This window comes from Hibiscus syriacus, unplaced genomic scaffold, assembly GCF_006381635.1.
Source record: "Hibiscus syriacus cultivar Baekdansim isolate YM2019G1 unplaced genomic scaffold, ASM638163v2 tig00004072_pilon, whole genome shotgun sequence".
NCBI classification, from domain to species: Eukaryota; Viridiplantae; Streptophyta; class Magnoliopsida; order Malvales; family Malvaceae; genus Hibiscus; species Hibiscus syriacus.
The window spans coordinates 1,530,862-1,556,092 of NW_024061998.1; the positions used below are offsets into that span (position 1 = coordinate 1,530,862).

At 32.9% G+C, this 25,231-nt stretch overlaps 2 protein-coding genes across 2 annotated transcripts; one reads left to right on the forward strand and one right to left on the reverse strand.

The window, feature by feature from the left end:
* The first annotated feature begins 7,040 nt into the window (after positions 1-7,040).
* On the forward strand, positions 7,041-10,548 carry LOC120190009. Its single transcript, XM_039193141.1, has 6 exons — positions 7,041-7,445; positions 7,804-8,107; positions 8,207-8,656; positions 8,771-8,922; positions 8,989-9,702; positions 9,904-10,548. The coding sequence occupies exons 1-6, from the start codon at positions 7,041-7,043 to the stop codon at positions 10,546-10,548; spliced, it is 2,670 nt and encodes an 889-aa protein (XP_039049072.1).
* A 4,455-nt stretch (positions 10,549-15,003) lies between these two features.
* Positions 15,004-17,702, reverse strand: LOC120189370 (vesicle-associated protein 4-2-like). The gene is made up of 7 exons (XM_039192669.1): positions 17,252-17,702; positions 16,847-16,917; positions 16,585-16,666; positions 16,342-16,460; positions 15,526-15,603; positions 15,296-15,415; positions 15,004-15,204 (listed from the first exon to the last, which is right to left on the reverse strand). The coding sequence occupies exons 1-7, from the start codon at positions 17,514-17,516 to the stop codon at positions 15,145-15,147; spliced, it is 795 nt and encodes a 264-aa protein (XP_039048600.1). The 5' UTR covers positions 17,517-17,702; the 3' UTR covers positions 15,004-15,144.
* Positions 17,703-25,231: the final 7,529 nt, after the last annotated feature.

Here is a 25,231-nt window from a genome sequence, read left to right on the forward strand (position 1 = left end):
TGGTAAAGTTACGGAAAACCCAGGACGTGTGAACAGTGACAATCAAGCTTTTTGTGTCCTGTCGATGTGGGACAAAGGGGATAGTGATAGATGAAGGTTCTATCTCTGTTTGCTCGTCATTTAGCCAACACTAAGAAACAGTTTAGTTTTCTAAAATTAGATTGTCAAACTATGGTTTCATACCCCCAATGTTGGGACCGAACTATATTTGTAGGGTACACATATTAATGGCGATTAGTTAGCCAACTTGGTTTTCTTACAGGCTGTGTTTTGGAGTCATGAAACCGGACATGGAAATTTCCAGGCCAAATGTGTTTCACTCAACCCCTGTTTCTAATGTCAATGGATTTTGAGAACCTCTTGAGTGAATCAGGAGCAATGGTATTTACCAAGATCCAATGACAAATGCCATTGTGGTCCTGCCTGCAAGTGGAAGAAAATTACAGTAGTAATATTATGTAACTCTAGGAAGATTTACATAGAGTCAACTACACATTATTTTCATAAAAACCTATTTCCCTTTGTTTGAACTTATTGGATGACATCAATGGTAAAAAGGGAATATTGTTTTCTTTATTTTCAGTGCGGTGAATGAGCTCGAGATTTTCATTTCTGGTGCTTGCTGGTTTTAACGATTATGAGGCAGTAAGTTTCACCAACCTCTCGCCTTTCTCATTTACTGCCAACACCAGCTCTTTCGCTCGGGACATTATCTGATTTATTTCGCCAATTGCAATGTAAATATTATTCTATTCATACACTTCAAAATTTGTTTTAGGGTTAAAAACAGCCAATATACAACATAAGGCACTGATTGTCGTGTTTACGTGGTTTCTCTTGTAACAGAGGACCCATCCAACGAATCAGGGGTATTATAAAGATTTATTAAAGAGACGGATTTCTTAATTTAATTTACATCATCCACGATATCAGAATTTAAATCCTAAATGTAGATACTTATTTTCATCCGTAAGACTCGTCCACGCTAATCACATCAATTGTTGATGAGAATAAGTTTAACTTATCGTTGTTGGCAATTCACCCCTTTTAATTTGGGTGAAAAGTTGCGGCCAGTTAGAATATGACCATTGGTTGATGTTTCTATGTGATATAGATGAAAGTATAAGGAAAGAAATGGGTCAAGAGGGAGAAGGAAATAGTCAAGATCATGTTCTCAATTATAGCTGAGAAGTATTTATAGTGGTCTTAATTGATGGTGGCAGACACAAGGTCATTATAATTGCTATGTTAGTAAGCTAAATAAATCGAACTATCAGATCTTGGATTTCACACTAGTAAATCATGTGAATCTATTAGGGGTTTTTCTATTTATTGTAGTTGGCTCGGAGGTTAAGATACTCTTGTGCCTAGAGGATATAAGTTATTTGGAAGGTTCGATAAGTGAAAAAGTTTATCTAGAAGTCTCAACTGACTGAGAGCTAGTAATTTTCGACGATGACCTGTGAAAATATAATAAAATTTTAACTATTATATTGGTTGGAGATTATACGATTATTAAGCATATTTAATATAATATATATTAATTAATAGTAAAAAATCTTAGTTGAAAAAGAGTTTTGGGTGATTAAGTTTTAATTCTAATTAATGAATAGACAACAGATGTAGTCTCTTTACTTTTTTGTGCGGAGAGTTTGTTGCCTTTTTGTACGGAAGCTACCAATTTTAATTGAATGAAATTTTATCATTTAGAACAGTGGACATAGAGCTTTCTCTTCCTTTTTTTTTATTTACAATTTGTACTAATTTTATTGATAAATTTATTTTTTTTAATTTTATTTTAACAGGTGACGACACCGATTTTAATGTTAGTTGTTTTTTTAATAAGAATATTTATGTATTTGAGATATGTTCTCTGTCTTTATGGCACGTTTATATATGTCTTTGTAACATGTTTTTCTCTATCTTTTGGTAGCTTACGTTTTTTTTTCTTTGTTTTCGTTTATCCTTTTTTTCTTAGGATTGGATTTGACATCGCCACGACTGATGAAGATGATACTTATTTGTTTTCATGCTGATCTTCATTGCTTTGGACCCTTAGATTGATTAGGATATGTGTTTTGCGTTCGTAGATAATTTTCTCACGTTATTTAACTATGATTTACGATTTGTCGATGATTTTCATTAGTTTCATCACCTTTTGTGATTCGTTTGTCGATGCAGTAAGATTTGTTCGTATCTTTATTTTGTTCGAACATTGGTTAGATTTTTTAATTTTTTTTGTCATTGTGTGATCTAGGTGGCTAGTTTTTGTGTCAATGGTTATAGAAAAAATGTACTAATTTTAATTTAGTTTATGTTTACGGTTATGCTCTAGGTGACATTTTTTAATTTTTAATGAAACTATTTGATTTCTATATATAAAAAAAAAGAATAGCGGACATAAAGCCAATGCATTGAATCACATTAAATATTTTATTTTAGGAGTATGAGTAATTCTATTTATTAACTTTTTGTTTGGTTAAAATCACCTAATGATATATATATGGTGATTTAATTTATATTAATGATAGGGTAAACCACATCAAATACCATTGAACTTTAAGTGTTGTATTGTTTGTATCATTAAGCTTATAATTTTATCAATTATAGCACTGAAATTTGATTTTCGTTTCAATTATAATACTGAATCGTTAAATCTTTAACAGTTTGACCAAAACGACATCGTTTTGGTGAGGTGTCTACATTGGCAGTCGTTAGCCACGTCATCATCTCATTAACGATTTAACGGTTAAGTGGTATAATTGAAACAAAACTCAAAGTTCAATGTTATAATTGACAAAATTAAAAGTTTAGTCGTATAAACGATACAATACCTAAAGTTTGGTGGTGTCTAATGTAGTTTACCCTTAGTGATAAAAAATAATGATATAGTTTAACAAAATTGAACAATTATAATATATAAGAAAGTTGCTGTTAAATTCATTAGAATTTGAGAAATTACCCATCAAAATGGTATTATATTCTTATGAAGACCATAAACTAAGAGATAATGACTGTCACAATGTATTATTATGACAGTCACGAACTCTAAAGATGGATGGTAGTACAAATATGTAAATAAAGTAAGAAAAAAGCACTTGACATGGAGAAAATCTAGCTCTCTCCTTATTCATGGATTCTCTTTTATGTTGGATGAGCTGCTTAACATTGTTATGCACTTCCAGCGATACAAAGCCATTGGCCAACAAAGAGTGAATCACAGTTGAGGTTAGGGTTCATCGCATAGAAGAACGTTGCGGTCATGTTAAACGTCTGTGTTACGCTAAAGCATGTGTCGCCACTCTCCACGCCATACACCTTAACACAGCTCGGTGTGCTCTTCCTTGAAACTGCATATTTTTTTCGATGCATCTTTTAATCATTAAATCCTAAACACTTAAAAAATGTTGTTATTAAACTAATCACATGGTCTTAATAGTAAAAAGAAAAATATATTCTATTTGAAAGTTATAGATTCAAGTAGTTGCGTCTATAGAGTGCGTGTACATTATCAACAAATTAAAAAAAAATATGAACAAATAATACATTATAACTATCCAGACCGTTTAAAAATAAAATGTTGTTATTATTAGCTTTTGATTAGAGGACTTACTCACAAGTCGACGGCCTTCAGCCATGGAAACAAGGACCATGACGGCAACGATCAAGACCAAGATGGTGAGCACGGAGATTTTGTTGGACTTTGCCATTTTTTGTTGTTTTAGTTTCTTTTTTCCTGGATCAAACCTGCTATTTATAGCAACAATTAATGTTGGAAACTTGTTGAAGTGTAAAGAAGCCCTCTGTAATTATCTATTGGAATTTGGAAAACAAGAGGCCGGCTTACATTGTGATCCGTATGCGTATACTCTCATTCCTTGGCGGATTATGCAATGATAAGAAAGCAATGCAATCATTTATTAGTATCTTAATTGAGTTTATCTCATAAATTAATTCTATATTATCGCAGTTAAAAATGATTAAAATAATTCCATACATTTATGAGTATAAATATTATCGTAAAGGTGACGTTATCTTCATGTTTATACAAATATTTAAATAAAATAATTAAAATTTATTACTTAAGATTTCGAACACTAGAGTTAAATATTTTATCACTCCACCAACAATCATTGTTATAGTAATGTTTTTGCATGTAATATGTTATGTAAAATATTTATTTTCTATTTTTTATGTACCTATACTATTTATTAAAATAATAAATGAGTTGATGTTATGAGTAAGCTCGACACCAACTCAATCGAAAAATAATCAAGATGATCTCATTTATTAAAGATGTATATTATTGTCTTTTCACCTTTATTTATTTATTTGAAAAACAAAGGTGTTATTGAAAAATCGCTAAACATTTTTTTTTATTTTTAAGTCAGAATTTGTTTCTCTTAAATATTTTATATCTTATTTTTTGGAAAGTTGAATCCTTTTTAAATTTTTTTGTTTTTTAAAATTCATTTTTACTTTTTGAAACAAAATTATTTTAACCTTAAATTTGGAAATTATTTTTTTGTATTTCAAATGTATGATTTTACATTCCAATATCAACTTGTATCTTGAAACGCATAATAAAATATGAACTGAATTCCTTAGTTTAGACTAAAAATGTGTTGGGTATTGTTTTTGTCATTTAAAAGTGTTTTTTTTTTATGATAAAGTTAGCTAAAGAAAGAGCTTTTACAATTAAAATGTGTTTTGAAAAATAATTTTAAAATCAAAAGACGAAGGTGACTGATAAACGAAGGCTTTGTTAATTGCCTACAATGTTTAATTCTTTAGCTCCATCTTGGCTCGAAAGAGCCGACAAACTTTGGGTGGATAAACTTTAACTCAGTTAAATCATTCGAGATTTGTTTTCTTGTGTCAATTAGAATAGATAGAGAGTTAAATAGTTTAATTTAGACTTAAGAGATAAAATTTAATTTATTTGTTAGAGATTGACATAAATTTTAATTAATAATATTTAATTGAAATTTAATTAATTATATTAATTAGAAACATTGTAGATGGAACCAAAATAAGAAACACGATAAAGATATTATTCTCTGAAGAAGAACCTAATTTAACCTTCGAAAGATAACTTAAAACAAGAAATAAGACGGGGTCTTCTCCTCTAAAGAGGAACCCGAGTTAAAAACATGATGGGGGCAATTCTCAATCGACCCATTCCTACAAAGACAATATTATTGGCAATAATACGGGTTCTACCGAATAAGATGAAGCAAATCTTGAGTATGTCAATATATTGTTCATCGAGGGTGATATTTTTACGAGTGAATTTGATGGTTTGTCATCCATAGATTTTCTTGATCGAGTCTACTTGTTGCTAGAAAAGAATATGGAGAAGATTGTTATTGTGAAACTTCTTGTCAAGAAAATTGGCTACAACGCCCTCCTATGGAAACCCTCTGAACCGATGCACCTTATGGACTTTGAAAATGACTACTTGTTAGTCAAATTCAATCCAAGAAGGCTTATGTCAAGGTCCTTTTATATGGTCATTGGACCCTTTTCAGCACGTATTTAATCGCGGAGCCTTGGTCTCTTGATTTCAACCATACCCTAATTATATCACTGCTTAGATCTTGTTGTCTGGGCTACCAATGATCTTGTACAATAGAAATGTAATCCATGCCACTGGGGAACGAATTAGAGAGGTTCTCAAGATTGATTTTTTTTTAAATATACCAATAGTCGGGAAAGATTTGCATGAATGATCGTTACTATAAATTTGAAAAGACCCTTACTCTCTCATCTTGCTATTAATGACAGTGCCATATCATGTTTCATGATTTGGAATATAAAGGGAGTTTAGTGGTCCATTGCTTCTCTTTTAACAATACAACAGTACATTTTTAATAATATTAATTCTATAATTGCTGACCATGTTGACAATATTTTAACAAGTGACACGAAGCTCAATCAAAACTCAAAATATTAATATAGATATAATTAGATATTATTTCAACCATAACTAATTTATTCTATATAAGTGGTCTCAAATTTATTCTCTTTCATCTATTGAACTGATCTCAAAATTTTCCTTTTCTTTCAACTCAATTGGTTATTAGACATTGGTTAAAATTTCAAATCAAACTTTGTTGATAAAATATTATTTGTGGACTCAGTTAAAGCCAAAGGTAGATGACAACAAGAGTCTTCTCTCTCGGTGCATGTTAGCTAGTCTAACAGCGGGCGAAGGCGAATCTATTTCCTCTGATTGTGTGAGTCCCTCTATTGTTTCTGAGACTGGTTTTTTAGGAGTTTTGGTGGGTTATGTCAGGCGGTGCCCCTACTATTTGGGGAAGACTCTTTGCGGCGGGGATTGACCAGGAATTGGAGTTCTTTCCACCAGCGGTGGTCGAGGGCTCGCGTGTAGTGAAGCCGCCGAAAGAGGTGTTTGAGGAAGGGATTTTGGACTGGAAACATGCGTTAGTTGGGCAATTTATTGGCTCGGCACCAAGCTTTAGCTTCATCCAGAAGATAGTTACGCTGTTGTGGAGTAAGGCTTCTCCGATTAAGGTGAGTATTATCGGGCCAAACCTATACGTTTTTTCTTTCGCAAATTTGAATGCTAGGGACTAGGTTTTAGAAAACGATCCATGGCATGTACAACACAAACCGATATTCTTTAGGAAATAGGAGCCTAATCTGAAAGAATTGTAGTTTGATTTATGTTTCATGCCTATTTGGATTCATTTATTCAATGTCCCACTTGAGCTATTTTCTAAGAGGGGGTTGAGCTATATAGCAAGTGTTGTGGGGAAACCGCTTCACATGGACTCAGTTACAGCTGCTAGGGAAAGATTAAAATATGCTCGAGTATGTGTTGAGGTTCTTGTTGGGTCTTCAATACATGATAACATTGATGTTGTTCTGAGTGATGGATCAGTGGCAAGAATTAGGGTCTCGATTTATTGGATGCAAAGCTCTTGCGCACACTGTGGGCGGTTTGGGCATACGGTGAGATTTTGCCCTCGGGGAATGGGAAAAGGATCGAGCAGGTCTAGAGAATTAAGGGACATATGAAGGATGCTCCTTCTGCTAGTGGTAAGGCAACAGAAGATGTTGGTTGTGTTGTAACTGCTACTTCTAGTGAAGCAATAGATGGGACTAGCTCTAGCAAAAAGCATAATGTTCATGCGACAATACAAAATGACCTGAATAAAGTTGATGATGCTACTGCTGGAAATAATTCTGCTGCCATCTCAGTTTCTGATGGAAACTACCTTGCTAATAATTCTGCTGACATGGTGGATATGGTTAAACATGCTGAGCATCAGCCTCCTGTCAAGAGGGGTAGAGGAAGACATACTAAGAAGGGTAGGGTTACTAGTGGTTCAAAGAATAAATTTGAAATCCTTAGTGCTATTGACCCTGATAATCTGTTGGAAATCTCTGCTGCTGATTCTGAAAAAAAAAACAGAGAGGTGCTTCTTTGGGGGTGGCAAAGCTAGTGCAAGATCTGAAATTAAAGAAAAAAGAGCATGTGGACAAAGTCAAAAAAATTGAGGAAAGGGGTGGTGCTTTTTCCTCCACTATTGTATCATGCTAATATGTTTTTGGAACATAAGGGGTTTTAACAACCCCCTCAAGCAAGGCAAGGTTCTGAATTGCGCTATTAGAACTTTAGAAGTCAAATTAGCATCCTATGTCTCTTGGAAACTAGAGTGAAGGAGACTAATTCCATAGATATTCTGTCAAAGAAGTTTAGTGATTGGCAATATTGCTGTAACTATAGGCATGCTGAAAATGGTCGTATATGGGTCCTTTGGCAAAATAATGTAGATTGTACCATCAAATTTATATTTGACCAAAGTATTACTCTTGAGGGTTGTTCGGGGGGGAACTGGTTTCTGTATTACTACAGTGTATGGTTCGAATGATAGCTCCATTCGTAAGCAACTTTTGACTCAACTTAACTCTATGGAAGCTTTTGTTGGAAGTAGGGCTTGGTTAATAGGTAGTGACTTCAATGCCATCTTAAAAGCTGATGAAAGCTATGCTAAAGTTAACTCTAGCACTCTGGCTGATATTTCTGAATTCCAGAGCTGTGTGGAGGGATTGGGGCTGTTTGATCATCCTTACACAGGTCCTTTGTTCACATGGACAAATAACCAGCAAGATACATTCCTGGCACGCAAGTTAGACCGAGTCTTTGTCAACTCTAACTAGATTGAAGCTTTTCCAGCTTCTGATGTCGAATTTCAGGCCCTTGGTGATTCTGATCACTGCCCATCACTAATTTGGTTGTATAAGGAAATCCCTACTGATATGCCTAAGCCATTTAAGTTTTTTAAATTTTGGGCTATGTACCTTGATTTCATGGCCATTGTCAGGGAATCATGGCAGACCCCAGTTAATGTCAATCTGATGAAATCACTTTACTTAAAGCTTAAAAGGTTGAAGAGATGCCTCGAAGATCTTAACAGGAACTGCTACAATGATATTTCGGGGCAAGTTAGGGATAAAATGGAGAAATTGAAGAGTTTGCAGCTTGCCAATCTCGATACATCCACTGCTGGAAGGAATATTCATGCTGAAGTGGAAACTGAGAGGGAATTAAAGGCCCTTGAGGAGGATGAGATGTTATTTTATAAGCAAAAAGCTAAAGTGGATTGGATTAAAGATGGTGACCAAGGTACCCGCTTTTTTCACTTTATGGTTGCAAACAAAAGAAAAAATAGCACAATTAGAGTTTTATTCAACCAAAGTTGTGAGAGACTTAATATTTTTGATGTCATGTCTAATGAAGTGGTTGGATTCTTTGTGAATCAACTAGGGGTAGCTGACCCTGAGGTTAAGGGTAACAATGTTAGCACCATCAAGGAGTTACTTGGCTATTCTTTGTCAAGGGATACAGCAGACACCTTATGCAAGGATATCTCTGATGTTGAGATTAAGGAGGTCTTGTAGGGACAAGTGAACAACAAGTCCCTTGGTCCAGATGGTTACAATGATTTCTTTTTCAAGAGAGCTTGGGCTGTAGTAGGAGAAGACTTCTTGGCAAAAATCAGGTACTATTTTGACCACTCTTTTATGCTTCCTTCATTCAATGCAACGACTGTTGTGATAGTTCCCAAAATCTTGAATCCAAGCTTAGTAAAAGATTTTAGACCCATCTCTTGCTGCTCTATTGTTTACAAAAATGTCACTGGAATTTTAGTGGATAGACTTTCTTCTGTCTTTCCTGGCATGATTTCTATGAACCAAACAACATTTGTGAAAGGGAGAAGCATAGTAGATAATACCTTACTAGCCCAGGAACTTGTAAGGGGTTACTCAAGAAATAAAATATCACCTAAATGTGCACTTAAAATTGACTTGCAGAAGGGTTTTGATTCCTTAAACTGTGAGTTTGTAGATGTGATCTTGCATGCTTTGGGATTGCCTGATAAGTTCATTAGCTGGTTATGGACTTGTTTTGCTAACCCTAGGTACTTTATTACCTTCAATGGTAGTCTTGTTGGATACTTTAAGGGTGCTAGAGGTGTGAGGCAAGGTGATCCCCTTTCACCTTACAATTTAGTTCTTGCAATGAATGTTCTTTCAAACCTCTTGAATGTGGCTACTTTAAAGGGGGTCTTTGGTTATCATCCTAAGTGCAAAAGGATTGGACTCACCCACCTTTGCTTTGCGAACGATCTGCTCATTTTCTGCAAGGGATCCATTGATTCTGTCATGGGGGTGTAGCTATCCTATACCATTTCTATTCCATGTCAGGTTTGAAGTTGAATGCTAGCAAGTGTGAGATGTAAGCTGCTGATATTCTTGTTGAGCAGAGTAGTTTCATCAAGGAATTTACTGACTTCAATTTGGTGTAGGCAACTTATAATGCCGCACACAATCATCAGAAAAGTGGAGCAGTTGTGTTCATGTTTCTTCTAGAAGGGTCTGAATGTGCCTGGGGGATTGGGGCTGCAAGATGTTGGAAGTTGGAATAAGTCTTGCATTGTGCAGCTAATTAGAAAGCTTTTGGCAAATGAAGGCTCACTCTGGGTGGCTTGGATGCACTCCTATGTAATTAGGAATGTTGATTTTTGGCAGATGGAAATCCCTACAAATGCAAGCTGGAATTTCAAACACTTGCTAGAAACCAGACATGATGTTGCTCACCTCTTCTCGGGTCAGGTTTGTGATCTGAACACGAGGCAAGTCTGGGATGATCTGCGTGCTACTGCTCCTAAAGTATCTTGGCACCATTTGGTCTGGTTCCACGGGCGCATTCCTAAATTTAACATCATAGCATGGATGACAATGCTAAATAGGCAGCCTACTCGGGTTAGGCTCGTGCAAATGGGCTTAACTATTGAAACTGACAAATGCTTGCTATATGGCATTGTGGCAGAGACAAGAGATCATTTATTCTTTGAGTGCATCTTTGCTAAAGAGCTATGGGGATCCATTCTTGAACTGTGTGGCATTTACCGAGGAGTTAGCAGTTGGGATGGTGAGCTGGCCTGGGCTACTCGTCTTTTTAAAGGCAAGTCCCTCATTGTAAAGGTTCTAAAGCTTGCTTGGACTGGCCATTAGGGGTGCACAAAAAATCCGAATATCCGATTTTGCGAAAAAAATATCCGAAACCGGATTTGGGAAAAACCGGTTTTTTTTAACCGGATCGGATTTTTTTAAACCGGTAATTTTAACCGGTTTGGAGAAAAAAACCCAGACCGGTTTTTTTACCGGATAAAAAACCGGTTTGAAAAAAACCGGTTAAAAAACCGGTTTTTATCCGGAAAAAAAAAACCGGTCTGGTTAAAAAAACTAGCCGTTAATATAGCCGTTTGTGACTGTTTTTGACCGTTTTTTTCTTTAAAAAATTACCATTTTACCACCCTAAACATGTATAAATAGGTTGGGGATGTATTTGGTTGATTACAACTTTCTCAAATCTTATTACACAACATTTAAACATCTCTCAAATCTTAGTTTTGTAATTTTTTGTTCATCATGAGTAACACTGCTGAATCTTCCGTCGGGGAAACCTTGAAGTCGTGAGAGTGATCGAACACACTCGAAACAAAGATATTTGGGATCACTACGATTTATGTGAGATGTCAAATGGCTCGAGGAGGGCGCGTTGTAAACTTTGTCTAAAGTTTCTTGCATCGGAAGGAAACACAACGTTGAAGAACCATTTGACAAAATCATGCAAGGCACTTCGCTCAAGATCGGATCCTAGTCAATCGAATCTTACACCGCAAGGTGGTGTTTTTGTTTACGACAACGAAAAATTACGAGAAGCGTTTACAAAGTTCGTGATTACAAAAGCATTGTCGTTCGACCACTTTGATGATGAAGATTTCACGACAACAATTCAACAACTAATGCAACCACGTTATACTCAAGTAAGTCGTACTACCCTTAGAAGAGATGCTATAAAAATGTGGCGTACGGCGAGGGAAAAAATGATTTTAGGATTCCAAGAACACCGTTATGGTGTGTCGCTTACATGTGACGTTTGGAGTTCCCCTCATAATACCGGAAATTCTTTTTTAGCCGTTACGTCACATTGGTTAGATCAAGATAATTGGCAAATGATGAAAAGAACAATCGCGTTTGAATTATTCGGTGAGCCGCATACCGGTGCTAATTTATTTACACTTTTAAAACGGGTAATTTGTCTTTATAAATTAGAAAATAAAGTTTTTTCTATATCCTTTGATAATGCATCGAATAATACAAACGCGGTTCCAAGATTGAAAATATTACTTTCACCGATTTTAGACGGTGCATTTTTTCATACCCGTTGCGTTGCACACATAATTAATTTATCCGTGCAAGCCGGTTTGGAAAGTTATTGAGCCAATTAGATTAGAATTTAAAACAATGATAAAATCGATTCTTTGTAACAACAATAAAAGACTAAATGATTATAAACGATTTTGTAAGTCTTTTAATAAAAAAAGCTTTGAGTCCTAATTTGGATTGTCCAACTCGTTGGAACTCAACTTGGATGATGATGCATACTGCCTTAAGGCAAAGGGAAACATTGCAAACATTTCACGATCGGCTTTTCGAGAGGGGTCATGTCCCAAACATTTATCCGGATTCGAGTTGGGAAACTATAGCCAAAATAACCGATTTGCTTGAGGTTTTTAAAAATGCAACAACTTTTTTATCCGGTGTTTATTACCCTACTAGCCCGTTGGTTCTTAATCAAATATTTTTGTTGGCTACCCGACTAAATGACTTTGAATTTGAAACCGAAGTTTTTCAAGAAATTGGCTTTGCAATGAAGGAAAAACTTTTAAAATATTTTAAGGAGATTCCCCCTATTTTTACTTGTGCCGCCGCTTTAAACCCAACGTTAAATATTGGTGGGGTTGAAACACTAATTGAACAAATTACGTTTGCTTTTAATCTAACCGATGATGAACCCAACTTTGTCCAAAACCAAATAAATTATTTTAACAAATGTTTTCGAGACATGTTTGCAATTTATTTAACTAAATACGGATCAAGTAGTGTAATACACGATCAAATGAGAATGAATGCAGAATCATCTAGTAGACGTCCAAGTAACATAAATTTGAATCTTTTAACACTCTGTAAATTCCCAATCCAAACGATCACGTACTACCACCCCAAGTAGCGAGTTGGGAAATTACATGTCATGCGATTTTCTATCAAAAATGACATTTGAAGAGTTTGAAAGTTTAGATATTTTGGCTTGGTGGAAAGAAAAGGAAGCACAATTTCCGATTCTAGCCGCCATGGCCCGTGATTTACTAACCGTCCAAGCTTCTACGGTAGCTTCGGAATCCGCTTTTTCTGTTAGTGGCAGGGTTATATCACAACGGAGATCAAGACTAAGTCCCGAGTCGGTGGAAGTATGCATTTGTTTAAAGGATTATTTGGATGGAGCGGCTCGTAAGCAACATATCACCACCCTAGAAGATGCAATTGATGCCGATTTGGAAGCAAACTTACACATTGAAGAAGTCGAACTTGGAATATCCCCTCCAAACGAAGAAGGCGAAGATGATGAAGAAGAGATGGCAATGTAGTTTATTTTATAACTTTATTTCAATTATCGTAAACTTTGTTTCAATTATCGAACTTGAAGTTTTAAGTATTTGAATTTATCGAACTTGGAAGTTTTTAAGTATTTGAATTTATCAAACTTGGAAGTATTTAAGTATTTCAATTATGTTGAGTTAATTAAGTATTTCAATTAAGTATTTGAATTTATCGAACTTGAGGTTTGATGCTTTCTCTTTGATTCTCTCTTGATTCTAGTTGCTTGATGTTTATTGTCTTTGATCAATGGCTTCTAAGCTTGCTTAAATACACCTTGAATCACTTCTGAACGTTAGTGATAATTAATGAAGATAATATAGCCGTTTAAGTGTGAAAACATTTAATAAAAATGCTTGGAGCATGGGGGAATCGGTACCCTCTCATAGGGAATCGGTTCCCTAAGTGTAAAATTCAAATATTTCGACCGTTGAATAGGGGGGAATCGGTACCCCTATGGGGGAATCAGTTCCCTCCGAGCATTCTAGAAATCTCGGAGCCAAACCATTCAGTGAGGAATCGGTACCCCCTTGGGGGGGAATCGGTTCCCTATGAGCAATCTGGAATATTAAAATCGGTTTTTTTATAACCGATTTTTTAAAAAAACCGATTTTTTTAAAACCGAAACCGGTTACACCGGTTAGGATATCCGGCCCTCCAAACCGGTTAGAAACCGAACCGGTTATTTTATAAACCGGTTTTTTTCTATGGGAAAAAACCGGATCGGATAAAAACCGATCCGGATCGGATTGAAATCCGAATTATGTGCAACCCTACTGGCCATGTATATGGTATTTGGATGGAAAGGAACAACAAATTATTTGGGAAAAGAATTAGATCCAAGGAAAACGTGTTGGGTGACATCAAACAGACCATTCAAATCCGACTACAGGACTTGCCCTTCAACAGAATAGACTCGTTCAATGTTGTTCTCTTTGACAAATGGGGCATTGCTTAAGCAGGGCTTGTTCTACTGTTTCGTTTCTCATTTAATCTGGGTTAGTTATGATTGTTATCATGGCTTTGCTTAAATGTGTTGTTTATTGACGTTGTATTTTGTAGCAATTTTTTGCTTCTTGAGTAATGAAATAGAATTATCCAAAAAAAGAAAATGAAAATTATGACTGATTTTCATCTAATTGAAGATGACTAAAGGCAACCTTTCATAATCAATCCAATCCTAAATAGGCATGAAATTGGTTGATGGCTTCATTTACCCTGGGCCCCGCAATTTAAGTACATTACTAATTAAAGAGATTATTCGGTCTGGTGTCTACAAGACTACAACCCCACTTGGGTTTTGCCCCTGATGAACTAGCTGCAGAAAAATACATTCTTTTGCAGGGTAAGGAACCCCCAAAATATATAGACATCAATGGGGGTATTATCAGTTTCCCAAAATATATAGACATCAATGGGGGTATTACCAGTTGGAGGGTAAGGAACCTCCAAAATATATAGACATCAATGGGGGTATTATCAGTTGGAGGGGATGTTGGTTTTCAAGATCCTTTCAACACGATAACCGTTTTTTCTTGTTATATCAGTTATAGAATATCTTTTAAGGATAAAATAAAAACTAGAAACGACACAGCAACCAATTTTCATGTTCGAAACAGGGTTCTAAATACCAACTGATCTGAGCTCCCTATGCATTCACAGAAGCGAGATTTTTATCGCATATCTAAATTGCTTTGCAAGATTACACAAGCACCGGAAAATTTGAGCAAAATGCAACATTTTCGTAATGGTAATTGATGCAGAACATTATTGAATATGCATATGCATTGAGAGTTTGAGATCCATTTAGTGTATATACACATCCATGAAGAATACTTTTATTCCCCTTGGGCAGCTACAAAATCACATTATCTACAATGCAGTTGATGCAGATGGTAACAACTAGTTGAGTTTTGAGTTTCAAGCTTCAAGTCTCCAATCACGAAAAATGCAGCTTCAAATTTTTTTACAAAAGATTTTGAATTTTTCTCATCATTCTTCCAAGACAACACCCTTTGCATTACATGAAATGATTCAACAGGTATAAGCACGAGATAATTATATAAAACTTCGAACATATGATGAGGCAACTGACCAAGAATTGCCGCTTTAAGCTGAGTCTACTCCTTCAACCTGCTGTCGAGCAAGGTATCTTTCCCTTCGCTCTTTCTGCTCAACAGAAAAAAAAATTTGCAATCACATCACGCAAGTGAAGCTTCTATAAGAATAATTTCAATCAGATGATTACAAGAAAACTTACCCATTCATCTATCACAAGCCCTTCCCCAATGATCCTCGGACCTGCATCCTCTGGAGGCTTTTTGCGTGCCTCAACTGCAGCATCAGCATCAGCTAATTGGCGCTTCAATTTTTCTAGTGCCTTAAACCCATAAATATTTTGGCTAATTAGTTTGCTATGGTTTCGATAATTGGAATGCATGTCAAGTTAGAACTGGTGGCTTAAGAAAGTAAGATGGACGCAGTACTTACAGGACAAGGGCGCTTGGGATCTAGAAAAACAACCCGTAGTATTTGCTCTATTGCCACATGATCCTTTTGCTCATCAAACTACAAAAGAAAGGCACAGAAGCATGATTTACAAATATCCAAAACCTCAAAGAGAAAAGTAAAAGTTCAGATAGGAAGAAGAGCAATCAACAGTATAGATGGTAAAAGAATATTCTTAATTGTGCATCAAACAAAGGCATCCAGGCAACCCAAAAAAATGACTGAAAAACCATGCTTGATCTATCAAAATGGGCCCAATATCAGATTATCAAGAGATTCTTATCCGATTAAGCATGATAATTGAGCATGCATCGCCTTCAAAAGTTGATCTACAGAAACAATAGGACATTTTGATGACAAAATTGCAAAGCAAATAAATAAAAGTATAAAACAAATATGGCCATAAAGCAGATTAATTTCTTTTAAGTTGCAGACAGAAGGTATAAATCCCATAAAGAAGAATATTTGGATAGAGAAGTCTTGTTCCATAGTGATTAGTGACATTTAATGCTTCAAATCATAAAGCCCTGGAAATACAAGAATCCAAATCAAACTATAGAACTTCTTATCTATATTGCCATCCCATAAAGCTATTTGTTTGTGGAGAAATTTAAACACTATTAACCACGAAGTAAATATTATATGCATAATCAGAATATTACTTTATATTCATCATAAACTCACAAACATCTAAATGTGGTAAAATTCAAAGTCTTATTATTCCTTGTCATCAAAATAGAAAATCGAATGCATGTGGATCATATGAAAACAGAGTTTTACCAGAGAAGTTCAACTCACCAGCTCCGGAACATAGTCCATCGGACCCTTCACCTTGAGACTCATGATTTTAAACTTAACCCTGCTCTTCTGTTCCATTGGCTTTTCATTATTCTCAGGTTGCTCCACAAACTTGAAGACTAATAATTCCATTCAAACCAGGAAGAGAAAATCATAAGAACATTTCCAAAGATAAGCCGAACAATAAAAATATATATTGATGCCAATGTGTCGGTACACACAAGAGTGTAAAGAATGAATTACCCGTCGCAATGATGCTCTCGCCAGGAGCAAGAATAGCACCCGGGGGGCACATGAAACAACTCTTTGGTGCGGTGGTTTGAAACTAAACCAACAGAAACAAAAGGGTTCATCACAATCATTACAAATCAAAGCAACTGTCATAAAACACAACATTATTCCACTTCTATATATGACTTACAAAAATACAATATAACAAAATGGACAACAAGACAAAGAAACAACAAAGCAAAAATGAAAATTTTCCAAAGGTTTAAGGTTTTACCTTGAAAGCTGTATATGACTTGCTTGTGTTCTTTATCCTAACGGCGCTCCTCACCTGTTTGCCAGGTTCATCTAGGAAAAACAAAATAAACAATTAAGAACAAGATAATTGAAATCTAAAATTATTTTTTTCAATACTAGGAAAATTTAATAAAATTTATTACGAAATTAATAAAATAGAAAATTTCCTGAATTAATTCAAATTCAAATAATTATCAGCAAACTTTTTTATTAAAAACTACAAAATCTAGTATGCTTTATATCAGCTACTTTAATCAATAATCTTGATTCTCAGCAATCTCTGCTTCTTCGTCTTTTTTTTAGTTTACTGTTAATTTCTAGAAATAAGCAAAAAAACAATCGGAAAATTTTAGAATCTGAAAATACAGCAAAGAAGAGTACACACATGGAAAATAGAGCTTATTAGCCGGATCAAGCTTGAGACGGCGACGAGTCGGTAAAAGCGACTTAGCGACAGAGGAAACGGAGTTCGCGGAGCCTTGATAGTTGGATCCTTCGACATGAGGTTGACTTTGAGTATGCAGATTCGAAGCCGAGGAAGCAGAAGACGACGTCACACTGTTACTGTTCCCGGTTTGTCTAAAAGGCAGCTTGAAAAATCCCCAAACTTTGCCATCGGAGGGTGGCTTCTGGCCGGTTTCTAACTCCATCTTCCTCTCCGGAAAACAATTACGAGCTTATGTACGGCAACGTTTTTAAGTTTCGAAAAGCACAGAAAGGAAACTGTAACTGGTACTCGAATCGAGAAACTCGTGACAAAGGAAAACAGAAAGAGAAAGAGAGCGCGTCGGATTTCAATGCTTGGATTGTACTGTATTTGACTTGTAATAATTTGAAGTCCGATTTGCCCTTTGCTTTGCCTTTTAAACGGGGCGACCAATCAATCTCTCCATACGCCACGTATTCCTTCACTGTTCTTCCATTTTTACTTTTTTTTTTTAAATTTGGTCAATTTTTTTAGATGTTCTCTGTATTATACAGTGTTGGTTAATCTAGTCCCTTATTATTTACTATACATTGATCATACTTAGTACTCTATTTTTCGCAATATGTAATTATAATTATGAGTAGACGTGCAAAAAAAAAATCTGAATATTCGATTTTGTGCAAAAATTATTCGAAATCGGATTTAGGAAAATCGGTTTTTTTTAAATCGGATCGGATATTTTAAAACCGGATAGTATAAATGGTTTGAGAAAAAATTGGACCACCGGGTTTTAAAAATCCGGTCTGGGGTTTAAAAAATTGGATGACCGGATTTTTTAAAAAACCGGTTTTTTCAAACCGAAACCGGTTACACCGGTTACATCATCCGGCCCTCCAAACCGGTTATGATCCGAATCGATTTTTTATAAACCGATTTTTTGGCTTAGTGAAAAAACCGGATCGGTTTTTATCCGATCCGGATCGAATTTAAATCCGGCTATGTGCATCTCTAATTATGAGATCAACTTTTTTTTTTGTTAATTTCTATAAATTAATGTTACTTTTTTTCAAATATATAGAGATATGGTAGTAGAGATGCAACAAGTCGAGTCTAGTCTAACTAATATCAAATTTTGTTTTCATTCAAAATTTGGGGCTTAGTATTCGACTTGAATTCGATTTAACATCAATTTTTAAGTTTGAACTCGATTTGAAATATAATTGAGCTATTCAAGGTTGAACTGAATTAAATTTATTTACCCATTTTCGTATTAAAACTTGAATTTGAGAGCACGCTTTAATTTATTCATACTTATATATAGTAAATGAAGAAATGTAATTTAATAATGTATAAATTTATATTGGAATTGAACAACTCGGTTAGGCTTACAACTCGCTTAAACGTAATATTACAACATTTGAATTCAACTCGATCCATAGTTTAAGTTGCTCAAACTTCAACTCTACCGACAATTGTCAAATTTAATTATTGTTTTAATCAAACGCATATAGCCTAGAAGCATAAGCTTTTCGTTTACATTCCTATATGGTATTTACACATTGACAGTTTTCGTAAAGCTTTGTGTATTATTTTTTATTTTATTTTTTAAATAAACTAAAAATGTATTCAATAGCATAGCGCAGGGATTTTGCAAAGAATTTGACCATAATTTATTTTAGCTAATCCGTTGTTTCTGGGTTAATTTACACCCACTTGTTCTGCAGACTGCCGCGAAAAAAAAGCATGTCAAACGTCAACGACGACTGTCAGGGTAAAACAGGAAATTTAAAAAAAAAGTTTAGTTAGAGTTATTGACCAACCAAAGGAGGAGGCTGTGGTGGGGCTCCTTTTAGTGACGTTTGAGTTTGGATTATTAGGGTGGCTCACGTTCACGATCCAATTATCATTCTTATTTTGTTTTTGTTATTTTGTTATTTTTTTGTTATAAAATTATATCTATTATTTTATTTTATTTTTGTTTTAATCATACGTTATTAAAATTTAACAGTAATGTTAACATGTCATTGTAATATAATATCATATTATTAATAGAATAAATATAAAAATATCACACCAATAGTTCTGTTAATTATTTAAATAATGAGTAATCAAAATAAAATTAAAACATAATGTTAGGTAGATTTTGAAAACATATAATTGGGTGATCAAAATGAAACAAAAGTGATAGTTGTTATGCTAAACTTGTGATTTACCCTTTTTATTAGTTATTAATGGGATTAGTTTTGATTACCTGCAATTTCATTCCCTCATTAATAAATGTTTTACTTTTTGAAAAAATCTAAGTAATTTCGGTGTTAAAGTGGCACCTTCACCTAAATAATTAATTAATAGGTGGTGTTTTGAATGATTTATCTTTTGGAATTTTCCTTCATATTAAAATTAATATTTTATCATTGACGTGTTTTTTGTGTAATGTTTTTCAACGCCAACTAGAAACGTTATAGGTAAAGATTGTTCGAGATTGAGTTTTATTATTTTAATAATTAATATATTTATATAATTATAATAAAATAATGTATAAATAAAATTATTTGTATAGTATGATGAAACACTATATTCTTTAAAGTAAAAGAAGAGTGATGTTACAAATGTAACGAACTGAGTTAGAAAGATAATCTTTGTCTCTGTAGTATCGAATCTAAATTAATCAGTCAATAAATTATATATCAATAATTAATTCAAAAATATTATAATTATAAATAGATATATAATAACGAAATAATTAGAATAAATCTGTTAAAATTGCAATAATGTAGGCAGAAAACACGACTTGCTTGGTATGTTTTTAAAAGGCGCGTTGTAGTTATACATGCGAAAAATAATCATGCGTGTTTGAAAGTTATTAAGTATGTAATAATGGAAATTATTAGTGGGAATGACGCGGGAGTTTATTTCTAAGCATTGATTGGGTTGGTCGTCTTATGTCTTACGTCAAAACCAAGCTAATTAAGGGGCAAATTAACATTACTTTGGAAAAGTGAATTTTAAAAGTTGCGTAGAAAAGGAGAAATTACTAGATGGTCCGGCTCACTGCCTAATATGTGGTTTCAATCAATAACATTTATCCGTATCATATTTTTTTCAAAGTGAATATTCATTTCTTTCTTTCCTACATATAAATAAAAAGTGGTTGATTATTTAAAAGTTATTTTAAAATTTGTGGCTCTCATTCATTGGAATCATGGATTAGAGATTTAAATAGCAGACCAAAAATACTATCGCGAGCGTTATTTAACGGTAGCACCGCGGTTCGAAATCAAGATTGACGAAATTAGCGGTGGGTGACGGATTTACGTTAATAGTGACATATTAGCGCCTGCAATTTAATGTGTAACGGTGAATAAAGTCAATAACGGGACGTTATTACCGTTATTGACAACCATAATGGGAAAAAAAATATGTGAGTCCGTCGAGTTTTGCCATAAGTGAAGGAGTTGAGCAGTGTCGGTGAAAAAGGTAAAAAAACAAAAATAAAAAAATCTAAGTTAGATCTAATTTTGTAGAAGATAACTTGAAAGGTTGATTTTTTTTAGAAAGATAGGTCGGAGAGCTGAGTGTGAAGAAAATGAAAGCTTCTAGAGCTTTCGTTATCTCTTAAAAGTTTAAGAGTTTTGTAGGTTGGCGTGTCCCACTCTAATTTTTTTTATTTCTTTATATAATTTTTAAAATATAATTTTAAAGGAACTTTCTTATTTCTTAAAAGTTTAAAGAGTTTTGTGGGTGGGTCATGTCTCACTTTAATTTTTTATTTCTTTATAATTTTTTAAATATAATTTTAAAAAGAGAAAATAACATCAGTGACCAAAAATGCCTTATAATATACGATTTTAACTAATTTTTTTTGGATTTGTCAAAATGACCAAATAAATCGCAATGCGATCGATAATTCGTAACGCGATCTCCGGTATCGCAAATCAGTTTCCAAATTCGCAACGCGAACTTGGACTATCGTAATGCACCTTAAAACAACTGAATCAGCAACCAATTGCATTAGTATTATACGATTAAATATGTCATAATTAAAAGTCAATTTACAATCAATCGCGATTATTGCAATTTTAAGCAAAACAATCAAAAATAATATCACTATTTAAAGCTCAATCCCACATAGTATTGGAAACAAGTGTTGGTAATACTCAATCCCACATAGTATTGGAAACACTATTGGGAATGATATTTAAGGCTTAGCTTTCTCACTTCCTTGTTGAGTGATAGAGAACAAGTGGGACTCTCGCGCGCCGCCGCCGCCGCCGTCCGTCTCGTCTCAGGTCGGGTCGGGTCGGGTCGTGGTCGTGGTCGTGGTCTTGGTCGTGGTCATACGTGTCTTCGACACATCCGCGCGAATACTATCTTTTTAGAGAAAATTCTTAAGAAACAAATGCAATACCACCAGTCGTTGCGATTTTGGACTATCGCATTGCGATTTACATATTCGCAATGCGATAGTCGAAGTTCGCGTTGCGAATCTGGAAACTGATTTGCGATACCGGAGATCGCGTTGCGAATTATCGATCGCATTGCGATTTAGTTGGTCATTTTGGCAAATCCAAAAAAAGTTGATTAAAATCGTATATTATAAAGCATTTTTGGTCAATGAGGCTATTTTCTCTTTTTAAAAAGATATTAATTTGATATATGTCCCACCTTTTAAAATTTTTAATTTAATCCTTAATTTAAACTGTAAATTTTATTTTTATTTTTTATTTAATTTAGTTCAAATTTCAATAATTTAAATTTATGCAATTTAAACTTTACATTTTTGTTTTAATTATATTTAATTTAGTCATTTTGTGTTCTTTAAATTTATTTAAATTTTACTCTTTTATTTTTAATTATATTTAATTGTAGCTTAAAGAAAGTTGTGTGAAATTATTAAGTTTTAGGATAAGTTGTGTGAAATTAAAAAAAATCACAACCACGACATCTATAGTGACTACGATGACATCCATTATATCCGCAACAACGATAAACGCGATGCGACTGAAAACATGGTCACAAACACTATTTAAATCCTTGTCATGGATAACATGGTGAGACGAATCCATGAAATAATTTCTTGTAGAAAATACTTTTTAAAAGTGTATTTTCAAAAGTGTAATTTAAAACTTAACTCTTTTAAATTGCTCTTAAAAATAATTTTAAAAAGATAAAATATTCATTTTAGATTTTATGTTATAAATTAAAAAGATATCATTTAAATTACATTTACACTTATTAATATTATGAATAAGAAATATATCAACATAAACTAAAAAAAATTGGTTTGTTAGGGGTTGAGGTCGGGTGAGTTTTGTTTGTAAATATATTTTGGTTTTTCCTTTGGATGAATAGACAACATTTATCCAAAAAAAAATATAATAAAAATAAGATGAATCATCAATAATATTTTTATATATGAAATATTTTATTAATAAAAATATATTATTAATGCTTTTTAATATTTGGATTACAAAATAGTATATTTTGATTTAACCATAATCCCTCATTTAAAATTTAAAATAAAATAATTTAAATGATATATTTATCCTTTTAATCATTCAAAAATAAAAATATACTTTTTTTTGAATTAATTAATGATATCTGATCTATTGACCGACTAATCCAGATCGAGTATTGCAGAGGCGAGGGCAACCCTCCCAACTCAGTTTGCTCCATTCGCAAACGCCAGGATTCGAACCCCTGACCTTGCTGAAGGGACCTAGTGCCTCATCCCACTAGATCAACTGGTTGTTGGTAAAATATATATTATTATAATTGTATATGAAATATATCAATTTAAACTATAATAAAAATATAAAAAATACAAATAAAAAACTATAATTATAATTAAAATAAATTTTATAATAACTCACTATAAATATGTTAATATATAAATCATAATTTTATTTACTTTTAAATAACTAAAATAAATTATTAAGTAATAGATTGGTTTTAAGGATATTAATATTAAATTATTGAAATAAAATGTAAGTAGTTAAATAAATTGACTTTCAAAGTTCTTTTTCAACGTAAATGAGTGGAGACCATGCACTCGTAAGTTAAAAATATAAATTTGCTTCCAAATGCAAATTTAGAAATGAAAAAACTAGAAATTCTAATGGTTTGAAACCACCGTATTTTCTTTAACTATTATCCGTTTGATATTAATTTTGGGATCAAAACAAACTTTTTAACCAAAAGTACTTTTAAACATCATTACCAAACAGACCTAAAAAAATGAGAGTAATCAAAAGTCGATCAAGGGTCGGATTGAATTTATTTTCTCATATAATTCAAAAGTATAATTGATTAATTTGAGAAAGAAATATTTAAACTTTAGTTCAATTATATAAAATATTAGGGGTGTTCATTATTCGGTTAAAATCGAATTAACCGAACTAACCGAAATTTTTATTGGTTAATCGGACGGTTAATTTTAGATTCGGTCGGTTAACGGTTAATTATTTTTTCAAACTTTGGTTTCGATTAGTTCAGTTCGAAATCAATTAATTAACTGAATTAACTAAAATTATTAAATATTTAATATATTACATAGGATGATTCTTCTACGCTTAACGAGCAGCGATGAGCACCACTGACGACGAGTACAATTACTTTAATTTATAAAAATTTAAATTCTAAAAGACTCAACTTATAATTATAAAATAGTTAAAAATTTAAAAATAAATTATTTAAAATAAGCGGTAAATTATACCACTAACCACCTAATTATTGACCCTTTTTATTTTGACCAATATTTTTGAATTTTTGTCAATCAGGTCACTCAACTATTGAAGTGGATTCAATTAAGTCATGTGTCGTTAATATTTAACGGAGAAGCTGATGTGGTAGTTAAAATATTTGGTATAATTGCAAATTTGGTCATTGTTACTTATATATTCTATCAATTTGGTCATAATTTTAAAATCAAAATAAAATTAACCCTCAAATCAAATGGTGCCAATATAATGACCCAAAATTTAACTTTTTATTTTAATTTATTTTAATTTTAAAAGTTACGACATATTATATATTTATAACAAAACAAAATTTACAACAAAACCTTTTTCTAAAAAATTGAATAAATCAAACAATAATTTATGATATTAAATTTAAAGCAAACTAAATTTATCACCTTTTTTTTATATAAGTCAATCTCTTAGTGCAAAATTTTTCATGCTAAGTCCACCGAGAATCTTATTAGTATAAAATTTTATTGAAGATGGACATAAAAATTTTATGGTTGGAGATGAATTTTTAAAATTTTAAAGGAAGATTGTGTTAAATGTGAAATAAATATATGTCACTTTCTTCTATTAGAAATTTACTAAATAATTTTTTTTTAGTTTTACAGATTATACTATATCACCTTTTTCTAGTAGAATGTCATTTACAATAGTAGTAGGATAAAAATTTTGTCCACCGAACTTTATATGCATGGGCTAATCAACTATATTTTCTTTCAAACCAAAAGAGATTATGATACCATTGACATGATGCTTTTGAGAACCATAAATGGAATTTCTAGTAAAAAATTTATTTTTTTATAAATATAAAATTTGTCGTAACTTTTAAAATATTTTAAAATTAAAAAATTTGAGGGTTAAGTTTATTTTAATTTTTTAAAATTAGGACCAATTTGATATAATATATAAGTAACAGTGACCAAATGTGTAATTATACAAAATATTTTAACCACCACATCAGTTTCTCTGTAAATATTAACGGTAAGTGGCTTAATTGAATGCATTTAAATAGTTAAGTGATATGATTGATAAAATTTTAAAAATATTGGTCAAAATGAAAAGAGACAATAATTAGTTGGTCACTTGTATAAGTTACTCTTTATTTTAAATAATTTATCTTTAAATTTTTATCTAATTTATAACTATACGTTTAGTTCTTTAGAATTTAAAATTTTACAAATTAAATTAATGA